The sequence below is a fragment of the Toxorhynchites rutilus genome, chromosome 1 (assembly GCF_029784135.1).
Source record: "Toxorhynchites rutilus septentrionalis strain SRP chromosome 1, ASM2978413v1, whole genome shotgun sequence".
NCBI classification, from domain to species: domain Eukaryota; kingdom Metazoa; phylum Arthropoda; class Insecta; order Diptera; family Culicidae; genus Toxorhynchites; species Toxorhynchites rutilus.
This window is the reverse complement of record NC_073744.1, coordinates 141,221,996-141,245,896: the sequence shown is the minus strand read 5'-3', so window position 1 is coordinate 141,245,896 and position 23,901 is coordinate 141,221,996. Positions and strand designations below refer to the sequence as shown.

Sequence of the window (23,901 nt, the reverse complement as noted above, 5' to 3'; positions counted from 1 at the left end):
CCGCAATCCGTCTTTTGGGTATTCCTCATAATCCAATGTGTGAAAGCTGGGAGCAATCCTGTTTCTCAAGGGCGAAATTCGTCTTTTTCGTACCTAATATGAAAATTTCATTGAAAACTTTGTCTGTAAAATTCTTGAGAATACTTACGTTTCCATTTCAGTAACTTTTCAAAACGATAACCGCACAGCGAGAGAGAGACATCCAAAACAGTGAGTCAGTCGAATTTTTTTTTTTGGTTTCCCATTTTAACATTTGCTCCTGACAACGATATGGGCGCTTTGATTTTTGACTTAACGCACAATATTCACAACGATGCAATGAGAGGGCTGTAGATGGGAAGATTCGGTAAAACTGAGCTACACCACGTGATAACCGAGTCAATTTAATTGAAGTTTTATTACATATGATATAATTTCATTGTAATGTTACATATAATATTTTAATCTTTTTTTTACGTTTTACACTTCGTTTTCAGTTTTTTTTTTCATTTTTTTTTCAATTCTCGTTTCATTCAACCATGAGTGTTCTGCTTTGAACATTTTTCTTTCTTCTTTAGTTTACATTTTTTTTTTCGATCGAAGTTTAGTACCCTCCCGGACGAGGCAGATACCTGTTCCGGAATCAACCTAGTGCATTTTTGTTTGCGTCATGGGTTTCTGAAGGTTTTACAAAACTACGCTCTCTAGCTTTTTGTTTTGCTCTGCTGCTACATTGATTTTACAAGCGCGCGTTTATTTCTATTCTTTGTTGCGAGAGTAAGTAGTTTCTCGCTTCAGTTTGCAGCAGTTGATAAATTTGTAGTTATTAATAGCATTCCTCATTGTAATTTCATGTGTCTTCTTGCTACTGTCGTTCTCTATTGTACAGCAATCCTAATATCGTGTCAGTTATTAAATTATCAGCTAGAAGTTGATTTTTTCTGTTACTTTCAATCAAGCTTACATACTAACAATTTCGAATAAAATCATGTCTTAACATAGGAGGGAGGTTACGGTATCATTACATAGTTCTCCATTGTTACTTAATACTTAAACTTAGTGGTACGGTTCGGATCACAATCGAAACGGGAAAATTAGCAATCTCTTCGAATTTGATAAGGTGTCCAGCAGCGTCAACTTTGCGCAGGATAGAAACAGTGCCGAGGGAATTGAATTCTTCCAGTGAATGCGTCATGACAAGAGAGTGAAGGAAACTGAAATTACTATGGCAGTAATCTACAGACAGAGACGACCGGTTGACCCTCTCCTGCGAAACAAATAACTAATGGTTACACTTAGTCTTATTTCTTTAGTACTTGATGTACCCACACTATTATTTCAGCGTATTCCTAATTCTCTGTGACACACACATATAACCCTTTACGGCTACCGAAAATAATAAACACTTTTACAACTTACCAACAACTCTTTTTGTGTTTTGTATTCTGTTGTTGTTACAAGGGGGACAATTTTCCCTAGATGCGATCGACCATCACTACAGTTTTGCAAATTACTTTATTCTGCCGACTCAAAAAGATGTTTCTCGCCCTACTGGCATTTTGCGAACCCATTCATAGTTGTATGTATAATCTTTTTAGGTCAACTCCCAGTGGAAACCCTACTTGGCCTAGTTGTTGGCAATCCATGTCTACTGCACAGTGTAATTCGAATGTTTGGTAGGTTCAACGCGTCCAGTTCATCTATTATGTGAAATTGGAGTGTGGCATCCTCTGCCACGCGCTCGCACACAAACTCGCACACGCACACACATGCCCATCCCACTGTTTCAACCTATAGACTAAGTTGTTGTTCTTGTTCTTGTTTTTGAAGGGACTTTAACCCAAAGGTCATTCGGCCCTCCCTATAGACTAAGCTTCTTCTTCTTCTTTGTTTTTAAGAGGCTTTAAACTTTGTAGTTCATTCGCCTCTAAGCCATAGACTAAGCTCTATATGAAAATGTTTTATCCACACACAGAACGACTATTCCAGCGATGAATACAGCAAAAAATGTACGATAGGTGGTTGGCTCTCTATGACTGCTAGCTAGATTAAGCTTTTCTACGACAACTCTAATCCAAAAGTGAAAATACCAGCCGGGTGACGTCTTTAGAGAACCCCTATTGAACTGACAGGAACCAACATATCGAGTATCCCACTGACATTTTCCCTTTGTTTTCATATGCATTGGGTATCCCACTGACAGTTCTGCTTGAGATTTTGCTAACGATCCTAGCATCAATCATAGCACCCGGCTGGAAAATACGAAGTCTTGTTGGAATCCTTCGAACATGGTTTTATTTCACTGGTGCTCTCGTAAAGCAATCCTTTTTTTCACGTCAACTTGGACGGAACAGGAAACGATTATCCGATACTCAATCATTCCACAAATGACCTTCCACAATATAGTTGATAGTATTTTCCCCCTCCTTGATGATGATATTAGTTATTTTGAGATATTCATTATTTCTATCTATCTAACTAGAATGTTTCAAAAACTACTTTGAGGGTTCTTATTTTATTACTTATCCAGATGAGTTTACCATTTTTCCATTGCCATATTTATGCTGCTGTTAATGTGTTTAATATTTTTGCTCACATCGTCTTTGGATTTGTTTGTTATTAGATTCGTAAGGAAAAATGAAGGATATCTGCTAATATGCTTCAGTGTAGCAAAGATTGATCCTTTGTGACTCCTCTAGTAGCTTCCAAATGGAGTAATTACATTCCATCCTATCTCATACTAGTATTTTTAGTAAATAGTGCCAATGACGGTCAGTTAGACGCAAAAACAGAGGAAATCTGGATTGCGGTTGCAGTTGATCGGGGTATTTTATCTACTCTGGCCGACAGATAGACTTACTGTTATTCCTACGTGACTGCTGGAACCCTATTGACCCACCTATCCAGGGTGGCGAAAGTCGGCGTGGAGCGATAGATGGGCGAAATGGACGAACCAAAGCTCAGTTGTGCACGGTTGCCGACGAGTGTTGCATGTTGCGTTCGAATTCTTCCAGGCTCATTGCCTGTCCAATGTTCAGCGAGGGTAGCTTGCCGGCCGATGCCTGCGCGAGAAGTTCCGGTGAAAACCAACGTGCGAGTTGATTACTGGTGGGCGATAGACCACCATCACGATTGTAGTTAATTATCCCGGCACCACCCTGTGGGGGCTGGCTCTGGTGGGGATGCTGGCCTGGGCCTCCGCCCTGTGGTGTTTGCGGTGGTTGCTGCTGGGGGCCCATCCTGAAGGAGGGTGGAATTTGTTGCATATGTTGGTTACGAATAGCGCGCTGCTGTTGCTGTTGACGCTGCTGGAGCAGTTGCTGCAGATGCGGATTCATCTGGTTCGGATGTTGGTTGTGGGGTTGCTGCTGCTGCTGCTGTGGTGGCTGCGGTTGTTGCTGCTGTGGGAGGGACTGATGGGATCCGAGAATCGGATTGCCACTTCGGCTCTGGAATTGCTGCATTTGCTGTTGGAAGTCCATGTTCGAGCTGAAAGGCATCTGCGACATCGATGCTGGATGCGGTGGTTGTTGTGGCGGCTGCTGCGGCTGAGGGGCATTTCCACCTGAAAATAATTAATGAAATTTGAAATTTGGTGTTGAATGTCCTTCTGAATGTTTCTTCAATAAGTACAAGTTTTCTCTATTTCAAATTAAACATCTCTTTCCATTCAGCGTCGTAGAATGTACCTATCAAATAATCGCATGAAAATGGCGTTTTCGATTTTTTTTAAAGCTGTGAGCCGTTTAATAGGAGACATATTTTCACAACTTCCAATGCATAATACTTAACTGTATTTTTTTTATCCCAACAGTTTATTTTATTAGGCTCATTTAGCAAGTTCAGCTGTAACAGAGCCGAATTCATTCGTGTACATTATTAATCTTATGATAACTTTTGTTGTATATTACACTGTTACCATTTTGAGGCATAAGAGTATCGCTATCTATCGATAAACATTTGTTTTATCTATAACACAGTAGTCGTTTAGGCGTAAGAGAATTCCTGTTCTATCGATGCACAACACATGTCGCCTTTTTTCGGCGTAAGAATATTGCTATTGTTCGAATGTTCACAGTTAGTTGGGCTGTTCACAGCGGGACTGTTGATATGAGGCTTCCTTTGTTGCGTTATTAATAGTGCCAATTACCGATGCAGCAGACCGAAAATGTGAGCGGTAAGGGACTAGGATTACCGACACATGATCATTGTTGCGTGGACATTGTAGCTAGAATCTAAGATAAGATCAGACAATAGGGGGTCTTTTACGGACCAAATTTCTGTCAGATACGGACCAAATTTCTGTCAGTCGTTCTGATTTCTGATTGGCTGATTTCGATAAATTTTGTAAACAAAGCCGATTTTTTCAGTGTTGCCAATAAAAATAAATAGCGTTGGATTTGTATGGAATTTAGAAATGGTGAATTTAATGAATATTACGATATTTAGTTTAAAGGAAATGTGAAGGAATTATATGCAAGTTTATGTATGTGTTTTTTTTCACAATGGAGTAAAGTGAACGGCAAAACACTCATTTGTCAATTTAGCTTCGTTAGGTCCCTAATGCGATTTCATATTTCGGAATATAATTTCCATTGCTAAGAAGAAATGGAAAGTCTCATCATTCACTATGCAGATGGCAGAGTTGTTAGCTCTAGCTCGTAAATATGAAAAAAGAGATATATGTCTTGAGCTCTGGGTCATTGTCTTGGCAAAACTTGAATCCTCGATCCCATCCCATTTTGTTTTGCTTTGTTTTGTTTTACAATTCATCCATCGGACTTCAAGGTCTACATGAATACTACATTTAAACTACATTTAAAATTCGATCACGGAAAACTTTACAGCTCACATTGAAATCAAACAAATAATAAAAAGAATTAAAAAGAACACACATAGATGAAACTGGTTCGTGCTGAGCATAATCTGTTCGGTGTGGTGGAAGTCGAAGGAAACTCCGCTGTCTGAGTGGTCGTGGTACAACGTTAATATTGATTCGAGCGAGAATCCATGGGGCATCGATCTCGCCAAGAAGAAGTTTTCCGACGAATGTGGCTTTAATTATGTTCCGTCACCAGGGAGGCGATCTGGCGTAGTGGTAACATCCATGCCTCTCACGCTAAAGGTCACGAGTTCAATTCTCACTCCCGACATTCTTCCAAAAATGGAAGTAAAAAGTGACGAACCAGCCAAATGAGTTGAAAATCACTATAATACAGATAAAAAAAAAAAAAAAAAAAAATGTTCCGTCTCTTCTCCAGTGTATCCATTCCCAGCAGACGGCATCGGCTTTCATACGATGGGAGCTCATTTGGGTTTTGCCAAGGCAGAAATCTCAATGCGTACCTCAGAAACTTCGATTCTATTCTCCCAATCCTTTCGATCCATACCGTGCGAAAGGGACTCCATACTACAACCGCTGTTTCCAATGTGGACCGGACTAAACTGAAATACAGAGATCTTAAGCTGTATGGGTCACGGAATTCGGCGGATATCTGGAAGATGAACCCTAAGTTTCGGTTGATACCATCCAGATTGTGTTTTGCTGACTACCAATTGTTACACTGCTGACATGTTCTTTCCCGCTGACTTATTTTGATGATGTAAAGAGCTACGAATTTTGTTCTGTTCTATCGAGGAAAGTTTTAGCTTCATCGACGGTGTACTCAAAGTCGAATTCAATATTCATGTCATCCACATTATCACTAAAATTAGATGAAGCTGAAATTCGATATGATGTCGATGCTGCATCACTGTCCATCAATTTCTGGGCTGAACATTCTTCTCGCCGCTTTGATAGCAAGTTCATCAATCCAACAAGATGTTCTTGTGTATCGGCTGTATGCGAGGCATTCGGTACTACGGTCATGTATTGCGAAAGTGTCACGATTTTCAAGTTGTTTCTGAATTACAATGGAGTTGAGCGTCGTTTTTTTGCACGAATCAACGAGAAAAGATTCTCCAGACAATCTTGGACGAGTTGTTATGGATACAATTATTATATTATAGATATGGGTATTTAAAAGACTTATTTTACCCTTTATCCTTTTTGAGATTGCCTTACTGAAAATATGCAAAATCATTAAATTCGCACCAACCAAATGTTACGATTCATAAAAACAGAAATTAAAAAAATCCAAAATTTTATAATATTTGGCAACTCTGGCATCTTTATGTCATGGCTTCGTTTTTGTAGGACGAAGAAGAGTAAGAAGCCAGTTGTCTCATATTGTCACACTAAGATGATCAGTTGAGGGGCCCTGAGTTATGAGCTCATGATCGTTCGCTTAGTAGCGGACACGCAACCAATTAGGCTACGAAGACCCCTACTTAACTTAATTGTAGTACTACTTAACTGTAGTACAAATAGTTATTATTTAATAATTCATCAAAGTTTGATGTGTAAATAGCCATCAAATAACACCTCAGAAAAAATATCATGCCCAACATCATACAGAACTACTAAAATTGTAAATATTGGATAGAATTATTCTTGAAAGTCTTGTCAGATGAGTCATTACTGATTTTGAACATCAAAAATTTGTTTCCATGCGAATTTCAATATTTTCGAAATAATCTCTTATTAACACTGAGTGGGGGTGAGCATGGGTCAAGCACAAAATTGAATTCCATGCCAAACCGATATAGTGATTGTCAGATTTTCATGAAAATCTGAAAATCATGTAGTTTTATTCCTCATCGAAAAATATTAGACCCGTTTTCGCCACTTCCATTTAATGGTGGTCCGAAAAATCAACTTTTCCCCCTTTTTTATAAAAATGATATTTTTCAATAATTCATAACTTTTGAATTACTGGACCGATTTAGATGATCAATATATCAAATTACAGCCAATGAGCTAGTTTTGTAAACATTAGAATTCAAAAAAACAGACTTTTTTCGTAATTATTGATTGTAATTGTTTTTCATAGCTTACATGGTTTCGGAACTAAGGTCAACATATTTTTTATATGTTTTTCTTGAAAGCTGAGGTTTTTTTACATAACATATCCGAATATCAGAGGGGTGTTTTGCAAAGTTAACATGTTTTCAGTTTTCGTTCAATATTCCTATGCGACTGGACAACTTCTATGCGATTAGAATCCAATTTTTATGCACATGTGATATTTCATGTGACTTTAAATTGGCATATCGATCATCTGAATCGGCCCGGTAGTTTAAAAGTAACGAATTTAAAAAGTCACTATTTGAAAAAAAAGGGAAAAATGATTTTTCGGAAATTTTGGAAAATCATAACTCAATAACACAAAATAATGCATCTCTGAATTTTGGATATGTTATCTAAAAAAAAATCTTAGCTTTCAAGAAAAAATATGAAAAAATATAGCGCCCTTGGTCCCGAGACAATGTAAACTACAAAAAAATACAATCAATAAATACAAGACCAAAATCCAAAATTTCTGCAGGTATAATTATTTTTCGAAAAGAGACTAGCTAATTGGCTTTAATTTGATATGTCGATCATGTGAATCGGTGCAATAGTTCAAAAGTTATTAATTTTCAGAAAAAAATTGAAAAAATTATCTTTCGGGTCACTCTAAAATGGAAATGGTAACCTATTTAATTTGATATGTAGATCATCCGAGTCGGTACAGTAGTTCAAAAGTTAAGAATTTAAAAAAATATCATTTTTTGAAAAATTCAAGAAAATTCATTCAAGACACTTATATGTTGTTAAATTAGTTTGAAATTATTGAGAAATTGATTTATAAACATATAACAGAAAGTAATATTCACTACTTTGATCCATTGTCACCCCCTCTAAGGGGTGAGATTGGGTCATCTTTCATTTAATCGTAGTTCAGTGAAAAATTATTATTATTCAACAATTCCTTGAACACTTACGAGTGTTCATCATTAGAGAACATTTCTACTTAATCAGAATTGTGTTTTACTCTAATTTACGATAGTTATTCAACAAAATGTTCGAAAACTACCTTTTTTGACCCATTTTCACCCCCATCGACGGTAGTTGAAAGATCTCGTGGAAGATCCAACTGCGACTCCTTATATGCTGACGAAACCTTTTACTTGAGGTTTTTCTCAAAAACATAATATACTGAAAAAAAAAATTCTAGATTCTGCAACAAAATTGAATTTTTCATGAAAATCAGGACGAAGGCTAGATTGTGAAAAATAAATCAGGACGCCTCAAATAGATCTCAAAATCAGGACAGATGGTAACCCTAATATAAAGTTTAAATCTCCAAAAAATAACCTCAAGATCAAGTATGGCTTGTTCTGGTGTATGATCTTCTCAGCTCGAATTTCCATTTCGGGTCTATGGTACTAGGTGAGGCCGTTTCGTCACTAAGTTGGGTAGGGGAGCGGTATATGAAAACAGTACGGAAGAAAGCAGAAGGGGAATTATTTCCTTGAAGCGTGAAAGAGACAGACTGATCACGAGCGAGCTTGGGCACAAGCGTATTGTGTTTTGTTTACAAACAAAACACAGTAGACTTCCAAGATGGCTGAAGAGTGGTTTTAGCAAGTTGGCCCACCTTAGGATATACTTCTACGCGCCTTGAACCTTCGATGGGCCACATATCCATCGAAGATTCTTGAAGATCTGACGATCATGGTTGCCATAATAAAATAATAAAATCATAATTTTTGGTCTCGGAAAATCTTTTTATCTGAGTTTTTACTCAGACAATCTACGGTCGTTTGTCTGCTCTCAGCCACCACAGCACAGAAGTTACTAATACAGGTCGGACTCGATTATCCGGAATTCGATTATCCGGAATTTTTCTGATTTTATTTTTAGATCAGAAATTTTTAATAATTTGTTAATAGGCTTTATAAATTTGATCTTTTGAACAAAATTGAACGTAGCTAGGTAGATGAGGGGGTTATTCCATACAATTAGTTTCGATTATTCGCAGTAGATTTATATACGTAGACATTTCTAAATTCAAATGAATACTTTGAATTATTATTTAAACATACCTAATATGATAATTGAATGGAACATGGGTGTAACTAGGATGAGCAGGGTCCGTTTATTATGTTTAAACTTGGTTATCCGTACTTTTTGCTTCAAAAATCATAAATTCAAATGAAAATGTAAATTTAATAATCATAAATACTATGATCATTCGCAAAATCATGGACGTAGTAAGGAAAAGAAAAAGTTGGAGTAGGAGTGTTGAAATGGTTCCAAAGAATACAGAATCACTAACTTTGAATCCGCTTGGATAGTCAAAGATGTTTTCTGGATTCTCAAAAAATGTCTAATTAACATCTTCATATGTTACGATAAATCGCGGAGTAAAATTTATAAAACTTGTTTGGCAAATAATTTTTTTATGATTTATAATTTAATTTATAATTATTTATAGCAGAGTGCTAATGAAATATATCATCTCAAATTTACGGAAGGGACTTCCTGAAAAATGTAGATTCCCGTAAAAAATACACTATACAAAATTTCAGCTCAATCGAACTATATTTACTTTATTTACTAGTGTCGTTTGAGTTTATCGAAAGCCGTAAAATCGTCCAATGTACATGAGTTTGGGAACAAAATGTATATTTCATGAGGGAGTACAGCCTGAACTCGACTATACACAGTCTCGGATTTCTTTTCACTGTATATAATAGAATCCCAGTATACGGGGTATGGCTATTAAATAACGAGACTACGCGCCTGGAGAGCACCCTAGAAGGGTGGGGGGGGAAAACGAATAGTGCGTTCGGTAGCTTGAAGTGTCTGCTATAATCGTACGAAAACACGTTTTTGTCACTATAGTAGTTTGCGAGCAGCAATGGTTTGAATGGAACGTGCTTTGTAGTGCGCGTCGGAAATATCGAACAACAATGCACCTGCCCATAACGCGCTGTCGGTGAAGCAATTTTTAGCCGATAAGGGCGTTCCAGTGCTCGAACATGCCCCGTACTCGCCAGATCTAGCCCCATGCGACTTTTTTCTATTCTCCAAGATCAAATCCGTACCCGATTTCAGTCCGTAGAAGAGGCGAAGAAAAAGCGACGCGGCTTTTGAACGCCATCACAAAAGAAGAGTTTCAGCAGTGCTTCGAACAATGGAAAAAACGTATGGAAATTATATTATTTTTTTTTCTTTTCTATGTAACACTCCCAGTTCAGTAACTTCTGTCTCCACAGCTTCAAAACCGACGTAAGTTGTTGTGGTTCATCAGACACTGTTAAAATTTCCAAAATTTTACGGTCGTAGTTGAAACTTTTTAGGTTGCGTTTAAATGCGGATTCCAGTAAATAAAATTAGACCCATTATGAGTATCATTAGGCATCATCATTATTTTCATCTTAATCATCTTAATTGTTTACTTTGGGCGCTATGGGCCTTAAAAGAATTATAAACGTAAAGACCGCAATGCGTTTTCCTAACACACAGTTTTTTTTTCGTTTTTCAAAGCATTCTAACATAAAACTGTTGGAAATATATTGTTAGGAGGTACTCAAAACGATTGGTGTAATAATATCACGAATCCCTCATGAAATTTCTGAGCAAAAGTTGGATAATTTTCGTGACCGATATCAATTTTTTTTATTTGTAATCACTAAATGTTTCCGAAAACGTAATCCTATGTGTTTTCAATTTTTAAAACAAGACCTTTCAAAGAAAAATATAATATAAGTGCAGTGAAACAAAAAATAGCACTGTAGCTTGGAATGGTTACCGCTTGGATAATCAGCAATACAATTTATTCCATCATTTCACTATTTATTAACAAATACAACAACATATATAAAGCAATAGCAAAAATGTGTAATGCAATGGTCTTGTATCACAACACAAATCTTTCTGATATCATATGGGCAAATGACCCGTTGCGGTAATTAGGGCAGATTACATATTTAAGCATATTACATATATATATTTAAGCATTTTACATATTTAAAAAAAAAGAGAGAAGTAAACACTGAAAAACACATTCGATGTATGTTTTGAGAAAAGTAGTGTAGGCAATGAAGTTGTGACAATGTAATCTGCAAGAAAATTTTGACAAAGTGTTTAAAATGTGTCATTTGAACCCTCGTGGTAGGTTTAGTGTTAATAATTCATCTGTCCCTATATAAAACGCGAGGAAAATATCTACGACAGGAGGAAACATTTTCTAGTTGAAAAACATATTCAAACACAATCAATTTTGATAAAAGTGGATTAATCCAATATTTCACAACGATTCTGAATTTCCACCGTGGAATCGAGATGTTGGTGAACTCACCATAGTTCACCGACTTCGGTGAACGTGAACGTGAAAACAGTGGTGAATATATACTTCAAAATATTTCCCCGTTCATGTTCAAGCCTGGTTTAGAGTTCCCGTGAACGTGAACTTGAACAAGTGATGGAATAGTACGATCATTGCACGTTGAACTGCATTGCGAACAAACAACTCAAAAAATCGTGGTGAATAGAATGATTTTGTTCACGTTCACGTTCATATTAAAAGTTCGACAGTAAACGTGAAGTAAATAAACATAGATTTTTAAATAAAGTAATTCGGATGGAATATACAGTTGTTCTCGAATCAACCCGACGCAACGAAGTTTTTCAACCCGTGCAGAGATCCGATTGAAAGAAATTGCATCCCTATCAACATTTTCATTGAAAACTTGAGAATTGCTAAACATATCCTTTTACGGTTCACGGTGAAATAATTTTCAGAATGCCCAGGGTCATTCGAACGTGAACATGAACGGGGAAATGTTTTGACGTCTATATTCACCACTGTTTTCACGTTCGCGTTCACCGAAGTCGGTGAACTATGGTGAGTTCACCAACATCTCGATTCCACGGTAGAAATTCAGAATCGTTGTGAAATATTGAATTAATTTACTTTTATCAATATGAATTGTGTTTAAACATGTTTTTTGATTAGAAAATGTTTCTTCCAATCGTTTCAAGATATTTTCCTTGCGTTTTATATATGGACTGATGAATTATTAACAAAAAAGTGAAAATTCTGAAAATTATTTCACCGTGAACTATAAAAGTATTTAGCAATTCTCGAGTTTTCAATGAAAATTTCGACATGGATGCAATTTCATTCAATCGGATCTCTGCACGGGTTGAAAATCTTCGTTGCTTCGGGTTAATCCGAAAACAAATGTATATTTTATATGAATTACTTTATTGTAGCTCGATGTTTATTTACTTCACGTTTACTGGCGAACTTTTAATATGAACGTGAATATGAACAAAAACATTTTATCCATCACAATTGAGTTGTTGTTGCGAACAAAAATCTCAAAAAATCGTGATCAATCGAATGTTGTTGTTCACGTTCACATTGAATATTCGTCAGTAAAGCCTGGTTTGAAGTTCCCGTGAACGTGAACTTGAACAGGTGATGGAATAGTACGATCATTGCACGGTGAACTACATTACGAACAAACAACTCAAAAAATCGTGGTGAATAGTTGTTCACGTTTACGTTCATATTAAAAGTTCGGCAGTAAACGTGAAGTAAATAAACATAGATCTTCGATGAAGTAATTCGGATAAAATATACAGTTGTTCACGAATCAACCCGAGGCAACGAAGTTTTTCAACCCGCGCCAAGATCCGATTGAATGAAATTGTATCCATATCAAAATTTTCATGGAAACTTGGGAATTGCTAAACATATCCTTTTGCAGTTCGCAGTGAAATAATTTTCAGAATGCCTTGGGACATTCGAACGTGAACATGAACGGGGAAATATTTTAACGTCTATAGTCACCAATGATTTCACGTTCACGTTCATTGAAGTCGGTGAACTACGGTGAGTTCACCAACATCTCGATTCCACGGTGGAAATTATTAACAAAAAAGTGTTTGTCCGCGTTCACGTTCACGGGAACTCTAAACATACTAGAGATGGGCATAACAGTTCACTTTGATGAACGGTTCACTCATTAACCGTTCATCTAAGTGAATCAGTTTTTTTTAACCGTTCTTTCGTTCAGCGGTATTAAGAACAACATAGAATGTTAGCTGGAACCCAACATCAATAGACAACTATTAATTGAGGGGCTTAGAATGAAAGGGGTGTAAGTGATTTGATCGATTTCTCTACATCGATTCTCTCTTTTGGTCATAACTTAGCTGCAAACTCATTCCCAGCTGTCTTTGACAATGTGGAAAGTAGGTCAGAACCTCATCTATCAGATTCTATAGCAAACTCAAATTGGAACGTTTTTGCAGTTGAGTTATTAATCAAAGAAAAAGTTGACGAAGAGATATCGATTAAGTCACTTACACCCCTTGCATTCTGAGCCCCTCAATTGATATCGTTGGATTGGATAGTGTACGTATGGGATTTATATTTTTGAAGTTTAGTGGGGAAAGATAAGCTGCTTCTTCTTTAAAAGTTCTCTTTTTGGACAACACACCGGTTCCATGTAAGATCATATTCCATAATGTTCATTTGGGGGAAAAATCAGCAGCGATTTTCACTAACAATCAATCATACGAACAATCACGATAACACGTACACGCAATAGGCCAAACAATGAATTGAAAGCAACGAAAAAACTTAGTCCTCACTATGAGATTTTATGTTTACCTAATCCATGAATCGCCCCAGCTTCCCCAGATTTTTTCTGATAATCAGGAAATATATGAATGTTACGCGGAATTAAAAGAATACATGAAATTGAAAATATATAGTTTTGCTCTTAAAACTACGAAAATCTAATTTAATTTTTAACACAAAATTGAGTATACATTAACAAAATAAACCCTGCGTTAGATGCATTTTGCTCATCATGACAATATCGTTTTATTTTCCTTATAAGCGTTCTCGTTATATTTATCCATTCCGTCCAGCGCAAATCTGTTCAGCTGCACTAGTTCGTTCGCAAACAGTTCGCCCGCAAACACTTCGTCCTCAAACAGTTCGTTCCCAAACAGTTTACTCTCAATCAGTTCTTTCCCATACAGTTCACTCGCAAACAGTTCGTTCTGAACCAGTTCGTTCACAAGCAGTTCACTCTCAAACAGTTCACTCGCAAACCGTTCTTTCGGAATCAGTACGTGGGGAGAACTACCGTTCTTTGAAAAAGAACGACCGTTCGTTCACTCTTTTCGGCGAACTAGTTCGTTCGTACCGTTCGTGAACGGTTTGCCCATCTCTAAAACATATCTTAAACGTGAATAAACATCGAGCTTCAATAAAGTAATTCGGGTAAAATATAACAACTGTATATTTTACCCGAATTACTTTATTGAAGCTCACGAATCAACCCGAAGCAACGAAGTTTTTCAACCCATGCAGAGATGAAACTGTATCAATATGGAAATTTTCACTAAAAACTCGAGAGTAGTATAACATATCCTTTTACAGTTCACGGGGAAATAATTTTCAGAATGCCTTGGGACATTCGAACGTGAACATGAACGGGGAAATACTTTGACGTCTATAGTCACCAATGTTTTCACGTTCACGTTCACCGATGTCGATGAACTATGGTGAGTTCATCAACATCTCGATTCCACGGTGGAAACACAGAATCTTTGTGAAATATTGAATGAATCCACTTTTATCAAAATTGATTGTGTTTGAATATGTTTTTCAACTAGAAAATGTTTCCTCCTGTCGTTTCAAGATATTTTCCTCGCGTTTTTTTATAGGGACTGATGAATTATTAACAAAAAAAGTTTTTGTTCACGTTCACAAGAGCTCTAAACCGGCCTTTAGATCGAACATGAGAAAGCAGGGCATCACGCTACATAGGAATGCCAAAATGACTCTCTTTCAGACTGATTCAAACGCCATATGAATAAAATGTGAGATAAGAAAAAATATTATTGACATCAGACATAACTAATATTGGAACGTTATTTTTAAAATCTGTAGATTTTGTATGAAACCCAAAAAATATGTAATCTGTAACTACAGATTCTTTGTTTCAAAAAGTCTAAAATCTGTATAAATACATATTATTCTGTAGATATGGTAACCCTACTAACGATACTAATTACTAAGCCCAAAATTGATGCCCTGGGTCATCGAACATTGTCAAACAAATAATCGAACCTACCTTTCAAGATTGGCCTTCCCTGGGGCTTTGGCATGTGGGGAATCTGTGGGCCCGGGTGCGGTTGCTTCAGATTCCAGGGAATGCCACCAGCCATTCCCGGCGGCTGTGGATTGCCGCGCATTTGCTGTGGATTTGGCTGCAGCGGCTGTTGTTGTTGGGGTGGTTGTGGTGGTGGCTGATGTGGCATTTGCGGAGGCGCAATCGCATTCGGGTGATGGACCGATGAACCGAGACCACCATGATGATGTGGCAGCTGTGGAGGCGGTCCCTGTTGTCCCTGCTGCTGATTCGACGATGGATGCGCAGGTGGATGTTGGCCAATGAGAGCGTTCAGGTTTCTTGGTTGGGGCTGTTGTTGTTGCTGTTGATTCAAGAGGTTGTTCACCATAATGTTCTGGTTCAGCGGACGTTCGTTCTGTTGAGCGTTTATGGTGCTGGCAGACGACAGTGGTTCACTCTCCTTTTCGGCGGTCATCTTGCGCAGTACCGAGGTTGGAGTGAACGCCAGCGGGGTAGGAGACGAGGTGTGCTGGGAATGGGAATGTGAAGGAGGGTTTTGTTTAGCTGGCGAAGCGACTGAAATGGACACTGCTGTTGGAGTTATATTTGATGATGACGACGAAGCAATTGTCATTATCGAATTGCTCGTTTGCCCGCCGGATGAAACGGCCGTGGAATTTGCTCCGGTGGATGTTGCTGTAGTCGTTGCTGAGGGAGCCGCAGAAGAGGAAACTGAACTAACTTCGGGTTGACTGCTGGAAAATATGGAAAATTAGCATTGATTGATTTATTGCAATTTTAAGAGCACTTCAAACACACCGATTTTGTTGTTGCTGCTGCTGTTGTTGTTGTTGCTGTTCTTGGCGTTTGCGATAATTTTCACGCTGTTCTTCTAGTTTCTTGCGAATCAAAGCATTTTGCATAATTGACTGAGTGTGGAACTGCAGTTCCCGGGGAGATGGAATTCTCTGGGGTATTCCATTGGGTAGCGGAGACAGGCGCATCTGCTGCTTGGAGTGATGCTGAAACAGAAGATTTGCATTACCGGCTGCAGCAGCGGCTGCCACAGCCGCAGCAGGTGGAACAGCGGCCTGTGGTAAAATCGGAACCGCTCCCGGGCTAGGCTGGATCAGAATATTCGGCGAAACAACACGAGGGCTGGTATTGATGGTGCTAAGTACAGAGGAAAGAATTTCGCGATGAGGTTGAGCGGTGGCAGGATTAGCCAGCTGCTGCCACAAATTGTGCTGGGAGACTTCGCCGCGAGCAACACCATGCAGAAGTGCTTGTGCTTCCGGGCGTTTTAGAATTTCCGCCTGACGAACATCGTTGGCCGGATGATGGATTTGATTGAGATGCAACATTTTCTGGAGCAACTCATTTTGCTGCTGCTGCTGGTGGTGCAACATATTGACGGGATGTGGTTGTGCATGCGGGTGATGATGTGGATGTGCTCCGGGAGGGGGCTGAGAATTGTGTGCATGCTGACCATGTGGACTTTCCGAGATTTGCGCCAAAAGTTTTTTGAAGGCGTTCATTTCCTGCTGTTGATCAGAGTTAGATGGAATTCCGTTGCCCGATGATGATGGTGTTATCAACCGTGGAATGGACGGAATTGCATTCGTACCATTGCGAGAGCTGCTATCAACATCATTCTGCCGGAAGCGAGCTTCCAGCTCCTCAACGCTATGAATTTGACCAACGTTAGGTGCAACTGGAATGGGACCCAGGGGGCCATGGTTGCTTGCGTTTGATCCACCTGTCACACCGAGCATCTGCTGAAGGTTGCGATTCTGCATTTGTTGATGATGTTGCTGCTGTTGTTGTTGTTGTTGTTGCTGCTGTTGATGTTGGATTATTGGATGATGAGCCATCATTGACTGAGAATGCGGATGTTGAGCTGGCTGCTGCATATGTTGGGGTTCTTTTTCTCTCTGCTGTTGCTGCTGCTGATGGCGCTTTTCGCTGCGCTGGAACAATTCCAGCAACGAGTTGGAAGAAGTACTTGCGGCCGGAGAAATTGGGGCAAAATATTTGTTCGAATTCGAATCCGGAATGTGGTCATCTAGTCCAGTGGAGCTGAAGTCGTTAATCATGTTGTTTATCTCTTCCTGCAGTGAGGAACGGCGGCTGTCGAAGGGTGGATTCGTCTGCGGCTTTTGCTGCTGCTCAGTTTGCTGTGGTTGCTGAGGAGCGTTATCCTGGCGAAACCACTGTGAAAATCGGGATCCAGTGCTACCGCTCTCTTTGCTGGGTAAGTCCGGCTGGGGGTAATAAAATAAATTGAAATAGAACATCCAAAAGAAGCATTTGACGAATTTCATGCCAACTCGACTGGCCATTGGCAGCAGTATCTAAGATTACAGTGAAACGAGCTTCCAGCAGACATTGTTCATTTGAGCAACTTTGTATACTTGAAGTATTCAAAATAGAATTAGACTACTTTTTGATAACGGCCAAGGTTTTTTTCTTGATTTTTTTCTACAAAAAATTATAACTTAAACTCTATAATACCTACAACATTTTGGTCAAAGAATTAAATTATGAAATTGGAAAATCAAAAAAATCAGTGAAAAAAAAGTTTGAATTTGTTTTTTCTTGAAGATGTATTTTTTAAATTGACCAAAGTTTATATAAATAGCCCTTGCAGTTTTTAAGAAGTCATCCATACATTGGAATATGGGCACTTTTACAGAGAAAAAGCTTTTCTAGCAGCAACTTTTTCATATTTTTTTTAATACAGCTAATCCTAATCTTGTTTGAAGTCAAGATAGCGATATAGTGTATTCGACAAAGTTTTAGCTCTTATTAAAATACGGACTTTTCTCAAAAACATCAACTTTCTATCTTGTACAGTTTCTGGAAGATATGGCATTTTTGTATGGAGACTGCTGAAAAAAACTATCGAGACATTTTTATGTGTAAATTCTCGCGTTTGACATGTCCTTGTCGTGTTGCTAAATAGAAAAAAGTTTTCAGAATATTCGCTCTCTCCTTCTTCTGTAGGAGCCTTGAACCACTGCGACTATCAGTTGGATCTATTGTAGTGCACTCCAGTTTGCCCTGTGACAGTGCATTCCACGACTGAACAGATTCAGCAGTTCGCTCCCTCAAAAAACCCTCATCCAATTGATCTTGACATTGTTGAGCGTTGTCGAACAATTGCGAATTACCATTCATGAAATCTAAACCGCTCCATTCTCCATTTGATGAAGGTTGTCGTTGCTCAAATTGGCAACCTTTTTCCCATCCAAAACGAAAAAAAACAAGAAATATTATTTGACAAAAAAAAATTCCATAACGAAATTCCTCACTAAACAATATCACCAATTATTGAGTGGAGACGTATGATAACCAAAGAAAAATCATTGACGGGTAACGTTCATTAAAAATATTGACAAATTTTTTTCGAAACAATATAATGTTCGTATGAAAGTCGTGGATATCACGTCATATGAAAATATGAAAGTCGTGTTTTTGAGTCATATTTTTTGTAAAAAAAATTAGAAAAATTAGGTTTGGGCCTTTTCAAAAAGTAGTCTAATTATTTTTTGAATATTTGAAGTACCGTCATCCGAAGGCAAATTGATCACCGGGTGAAATTGATCAAATGTACTACTAAAAACAACCTGCGATTTTTGGAGGTATTAGGTAATTAAATTTAAAACTTTTTTATTTGACTCCTGCTGACCTGGCAAACATCGTCCCGCCCAAAATTTATTTTTCGTTATAACATCCACATTTTCTTACTAAGCGCACGTTCATGTGTTCAATCGCAGAACTGTTGATTGATTGATCTTCTAATCTACCCTTAAAAAAATTTACTATAAAATTTCGATACTTCTACCAAAACTCGACATTATTATATCAGATTATTTTCAGACGCAATTTTCGTGCAAGATTTTTCATCCACTTGCCATTAACATGTTTCTCCGTTACATGGAATAAATGTTCGATACAGGAAATGATAGAATGAAGACAGCCTTAAATCGAACAGTTCCTTTCTCGAGCTTTGCTCTTATCAACATATTTGGCGATTTATTTTTATTTATATAGATAGAAAACGATATAGGAGGGCGTTTCATCACAATCAAATCTATTTCCACTTTCGAATCAATTTCGTTACTGCAACATCAAATGGACTAACAACGCTTGTCAATATGTAATTGTAGAACACATGTCAGATTTCAGATTTTTCCGAAAATGTTCTATTGTCATGATTGGTTGGAATATGTTTGGTTGAAATATGTGCAATGTTTTTATGGTACCCCCTCTCCTTTCTAGAGGGAGAAGGGGTGTCATACCACCATAGAAACGTTTCCTGCCCCCTAAAACCTCTACATGCCAAATATAGTTCAATTTGCTTGATATTTGGGGAGGTGTGTCGAACTACCATAGAAACGTTTATCGATCCCCAAAACCTCTATATGCTAAGTTTGATTCCATTTGTTTGATTAGTTCTCGAGTTATTTAGCACCCCCCCTCTTTAGAGAGGGAGTGTCAAACCACCATAAAACATTTATATGCCAAATTTGTTTCCGTTTGCTTGATTAGTTCTCGAGTTATGCAGAAACTTGTGTTTCACTTCTATGGCAGCCCCCCTTAGAAATGTGGGAGGAGTGTTAAACCACCTTAGAAATGTTTCTTGCCCTCTAAAACCTCCACAAGCCAAATTTGGTTCCGTTTGCTTCGTATGCTTCATTTGCGAGGCAGTGATTTAGAACTATCTGGAAGAAAAAACAAATAAATACAAGGTTTGTCAACAATCTTCCCGATGATGATTTGGTTTCATGAAACGCATGGGATCAAAATTGCTCATTCGTTACCATTTCGAGGTTTTTTGACTAACCCGAATGGTCTCTGGATGAGCTGCATATCAAAATTTGGATCTAGATATGAAAAAGGCACGAGTATACTTTTAGGTAGACTAAATCACGTTTTTGTATCTCCAAACTCTTGAATTATCATTTAAACGAACGTAGGTAAACAAATCAGTAAATTTTTATATATTTGTGCAATGAAAATAATGAAAAACGCTTAAGCAAATTTTACAACCAAAATTTTCAAAACGTTCTGTGACCTTCCAGTACTAGTTTTAAAAATAATTGGGTGTAAATTGAACAAAAAAAAATCGGAAATATTCACATTTTTCTGAAAACCGTGATCAATTTGCCCCCGGTTTACAGTATACAAAGTTGCTTAAATGACCAATGTCTTTACCACCACAACGTTTACCTGCAATCTGAGATGGTGCTGCTAATTCCTAAGAGGAGTTGACATGAGATTCGTCATTTATGAGCAGTCACTTACATATAACAAATTACTCGGTAGCGTGTCAAGTTTCAGGAAGTCCTCAAAGTTGAAATCGTCGTTCGCAATCTTAGGTTGTCCAACGGTGCTCGCGTTACTGTTAATAGTCGAACCTATAGCTGACTTCGTGGAGCTTTCACTGGAGCCATCGCCAGGCGTTCGATCTTGTTGAGACGCGTCGACCGGAGTGAGCGACGAACCGATGTTAGCTTTGTCAGTGTTTGACTCTACCACTCCATTGGACAACGATGATTGGTTTGATTTTGGGTTATTGTTTTTGTCGTTTTGAAGTGACGACGGTGGACGTTTGGAATCCTTCACGGAGGATTTCACATTCGGGAGATCATGTTTGGAATCTTCGCGCTTGTTGCTCTTGTCTGGTTTAGTTTCCTCTTCCGAAACGGGATCGTCAAAGCCTCGCAGTTCGATAGTATCCGACTGAGACGTTGGCTCACTGAACCATTCCGGTTCCTCATCTCGACCATTGTCATACTGCCGACGACGATCGTGATAGTTGGAATGGTAATGGCTGTTGGAAGAATAACTATTGGAATGATGGCTACTGCCTCCATGAGAATCATTATTCAAACCGTACGGAGTAGAATAACGAGATCCCATCCGAACATTGCGAGATTCCTTATCATTGCGGTCGTAATCCCGATTGAGTGGCCGCCGCTCAAAACGTTCCTCACGATCACGGTCAAAATCTTTGCGGAAATCTTTATCGCGTTCATTTCGTTCTCGAGAATCTCGAGAATCTCGGGTTTCTCGTGGTTCTCGTTCACGCGAATCGCGTGCATCTCGATCCCTATTTTCTCGAAATGGCAGGTTATTCGAGGCGCGATAATCGTTGCTTTCCGGCATGTCCTTATCCGGACGGTAATCCCAGGAGACATCCCGTGATAAGATTCTACCACTTCCAATTCGTCTCTCCCGTCCGCTCAGGATGTCACGTTCTGGACGCAACAGACCACCGCCAATGGTTAGATTACTAGTGCCGGAAGTAGGAGCAGCAGGCATTTGACAGCCCATATTGAACGAGCGTCGTTGGGGTGAGAGGACAATTCCATCCTCCTTACGCAAACGATCTTTCGGGTCGCGCAAATCCAAACCTCCCGAACGTCGCATTTCGACTCGTCCGGTATTATTCCCACCACTCACGCCGCCGTTCCCGGGACCGTTTCCATTAGCACCACTCGTCCCGGAGTTATTATTAGTTGATGAATAAACGACACGATTTCTCCCATAATTACCCAGAAGACCATTCTTATGCTCATCACACGGACACGATGCTGGTTTCAATAGCGTCGCTATTATGTTGAAACGTTTCTCCGCAGCAGAGCCCCCAATTATGTGGTCGTGTAAAATTGGCCTCTTTTTGGAAAGGTCAACATTGCGTAGCGCTAGCAGCTGGTTCGCCGTGTATCGCTTCCGATCAGACATTTTGCCGTTTGCAGCGGACGAAGATTCACTATCCGAACAGATCGTAGATGATAAAATAGCAGGATCCATCGCCTCCAACCCATTTTTCTCGCTATTGCCGTCAGAGCTACTAGCCCCGATACCACCTCCACCGTCTGCTGATGACGAAAGCGAAGAACTCGAAGTGCCTTTCATATTACCATCTCCAGCAATTAACGCACCTCTACCACTGTCCATGTCATGTTCTTGCACATCGGGAGTTTGACGCAACGTCTCCAGAAGTAATGTTGACTGCAACTCTAGGCTTATTGATTCTGACATAATTCTATCCGCGGTTGAAAATGAGATTTAGCCCACGAAGTATACTTTCGTTATAAACCGTTCGCTTCGATGAAAAGTTTCTTTCAACTCCTCTTCTGCTGCTGTTAACACTAATACTACAAAGAGAATGACTTTTGACAGTTTACACACTGCACACGCACACGCAACACTATAAACTACACTTCGTATGTACACAAAAAAACGAAAACGTCAGAGCTAGCCAGGGGCGCAAATACTTCCTTCTTCCTTTCGCACCAGAGCACACTCGCGTATCGTCGACCCTTCTCACTCAAACAAACGCACGTTTTATCACAGATATATTTCTTTTTCTTTTTTTTTTCGCTTTGTAATGCACTCCTCTTGCAGCAAAAAAAACTGTAGCCCCGTAAGCTTTTCTCCACACAATTCAGGAAATTGTCTTTTTCTTCAGCGCCCGTAAAACCTTACACAGTACAATTTCCTAGCTTACAAACACTAAAACCTACTTTTTACAAAACAATACTAGCGATTGCTGCACAAATTGCGAACGATAGTAACTCGTTTGCCACTAGAATTTCCGAACTTTTTCGCAGTAGACACAAAAACTTAAATGAGCAGCCATTAATGTACCAGAGATGTACTCGATTCCACGCAACGGTGCAAGGTAGCGATTGATTGCCAAGGTGGTGTAGTGCGTAAAGTATGTGTGTGTGGGTGATTAAAAAAATTGTCACTAATTGTACAGTAAGTTACCTCTAATTCAAAATATAGCTAATTGGACAGACTTATATTGCGACACGAATAATTGGAAATTTTCGCCTCTAAGGCCTTTTCCACATTAGGCAACCGCCACCAAACCTATTTTGGCGATGTCAATCGGGTCTCCAGCTCAGCTCTGCACATTGAGGCAACTCAAACGGGATGCAATCGTTAAATTTCCATCTGTCATCATAAAACTGATATCGCTGGAAGAGATTCCATTTCATTAATTGCCGAAGAAAATCTTATGGATAGCGAATTATTTTAAAATGTTTTTTAAAAACCTACTTCAAGAGGGATTTTTCTGAGCTCCAGCAAAAAGAAAAAAAACCCCTTAATTTTTGCAAATCGAAATTATGTGAACCAAAATGGGTAGCTTGAAAATAGAATTTGCACCTTTGCAGAAAAATCTGCACATCTGGCATTCTTTCTTGAAGTTTTTTTTGAAAGTGCTGCAGCAGCTATCCGCGATGACAAATTTGCAGTGTCCATGTCTAATGGCAACATTCTTGCTTGGGAGGCAAATTCGTCTCTATCAGATTAGAATGCACGGAAGCAGTTTGAACTTGTAAAAATTTAAATGGATTTTTTACTCAATGCCTTTAAGTGTTTAAAACGCGTATTACTTACTCAACCATTTGCCTACACATTTTCTGATTTTTTTCACTTATGCTATTGAATCATTGTTAGACACGATGTTCGTTTAATATTTTGTCACAACTTGCGATTAAAATGTTATTCTATTACTTTGGAAACATATACGCTACGGAGAAGTAAATTTGCATTTAGAATCTTCCTCAATGCCTTCAGGGCGAACAAAAATCATTGCCCATAATTTCATTTTCAATTTTTCGGAATACTGTATCATTTACATAGTTTCGTTTCATTCTCGTTGTGGTAACACAAAAAAAAAAGTTTGGTTTTACCCCTAATAAACATTGAACCTCACCGGAAGCAGGAATCAATACAACAGCATTTGAACGATAAAGTTGCCGCCATATATCGCGCGCAACTCGACTCGACAATTCATAACTTTTGAACTTCTGGACCAATTTAGATGATTGACATATCAAATTAAAACCAATGAGTCTTCTTTGA

General features: G+C 38.6%; 1 protein-coding gene across 2 annotated transcripts; it reads right to left on the bottom strand.

The window, feature by feature from the left end:
- Positions 1–398: 398 nt before the first annotated feature.
- LOC129774662 (alpha-protein kinase 1) lies at positions 399–22,692 on the bottom strand. Of its 2 annotated transcripts, XM_055778489.1 has the most exons (5): positions 22,551–22,677; positions 20,323–22,181; positions 15,832–17,276; positions 15,013–15,767; positions 399–3,544 (listed from the first exon to the last, which is right to left on the bottom strand). In XM_055778489.1, exons 2-5 carry the CDS (start codon positions 22,063–22,065, stop codon positions 2,940–2,942), a joined length of 4,548 nt encoding a protein of 1,515 aa, XP_055634464.1. In that variant the 5' UTR covers positions 22,066–22,181; positions 22,551–22,677; the 3' UTR covers positions 399–2,939. The 2 variants fall into 2 exon arrangements, with proteins under 2 accessions (XP_055634464.1, XP_055634473.1); XM_055778498.1 differs by having other exon boundaries at positions 15,013–15,764; positions 20,323–22,692.
- Positions 22,693–23,901: the final 1,209 nt, after the last annotated feature.

Excerpts from the sequence above, each read along its gene's own strand:
- LOC129774662 (XM_055778489.1), bottom strand. The coding sequence starts at position 22,065 with ATGTCAGAATCAATAAGCCTAGAGTTGCAGTCAACATTACTTCTGGAG. Across the intron at positions 17,277-20,322 it reads TACCGAGTAATTTGTTATAT|CCGGACTTACCCAGCAAAGA; the intron begins GTAAGTGACTGC and ends TATTACCCCCAG. Across the intron at positions 3,545-15,012 it reads GGGAAGGCCAATCTTGAAAG|GTGGAAATGCCCCTCAGCCG; the intron begins GTAGGTTCGATT and ends AATTATTTTCAG.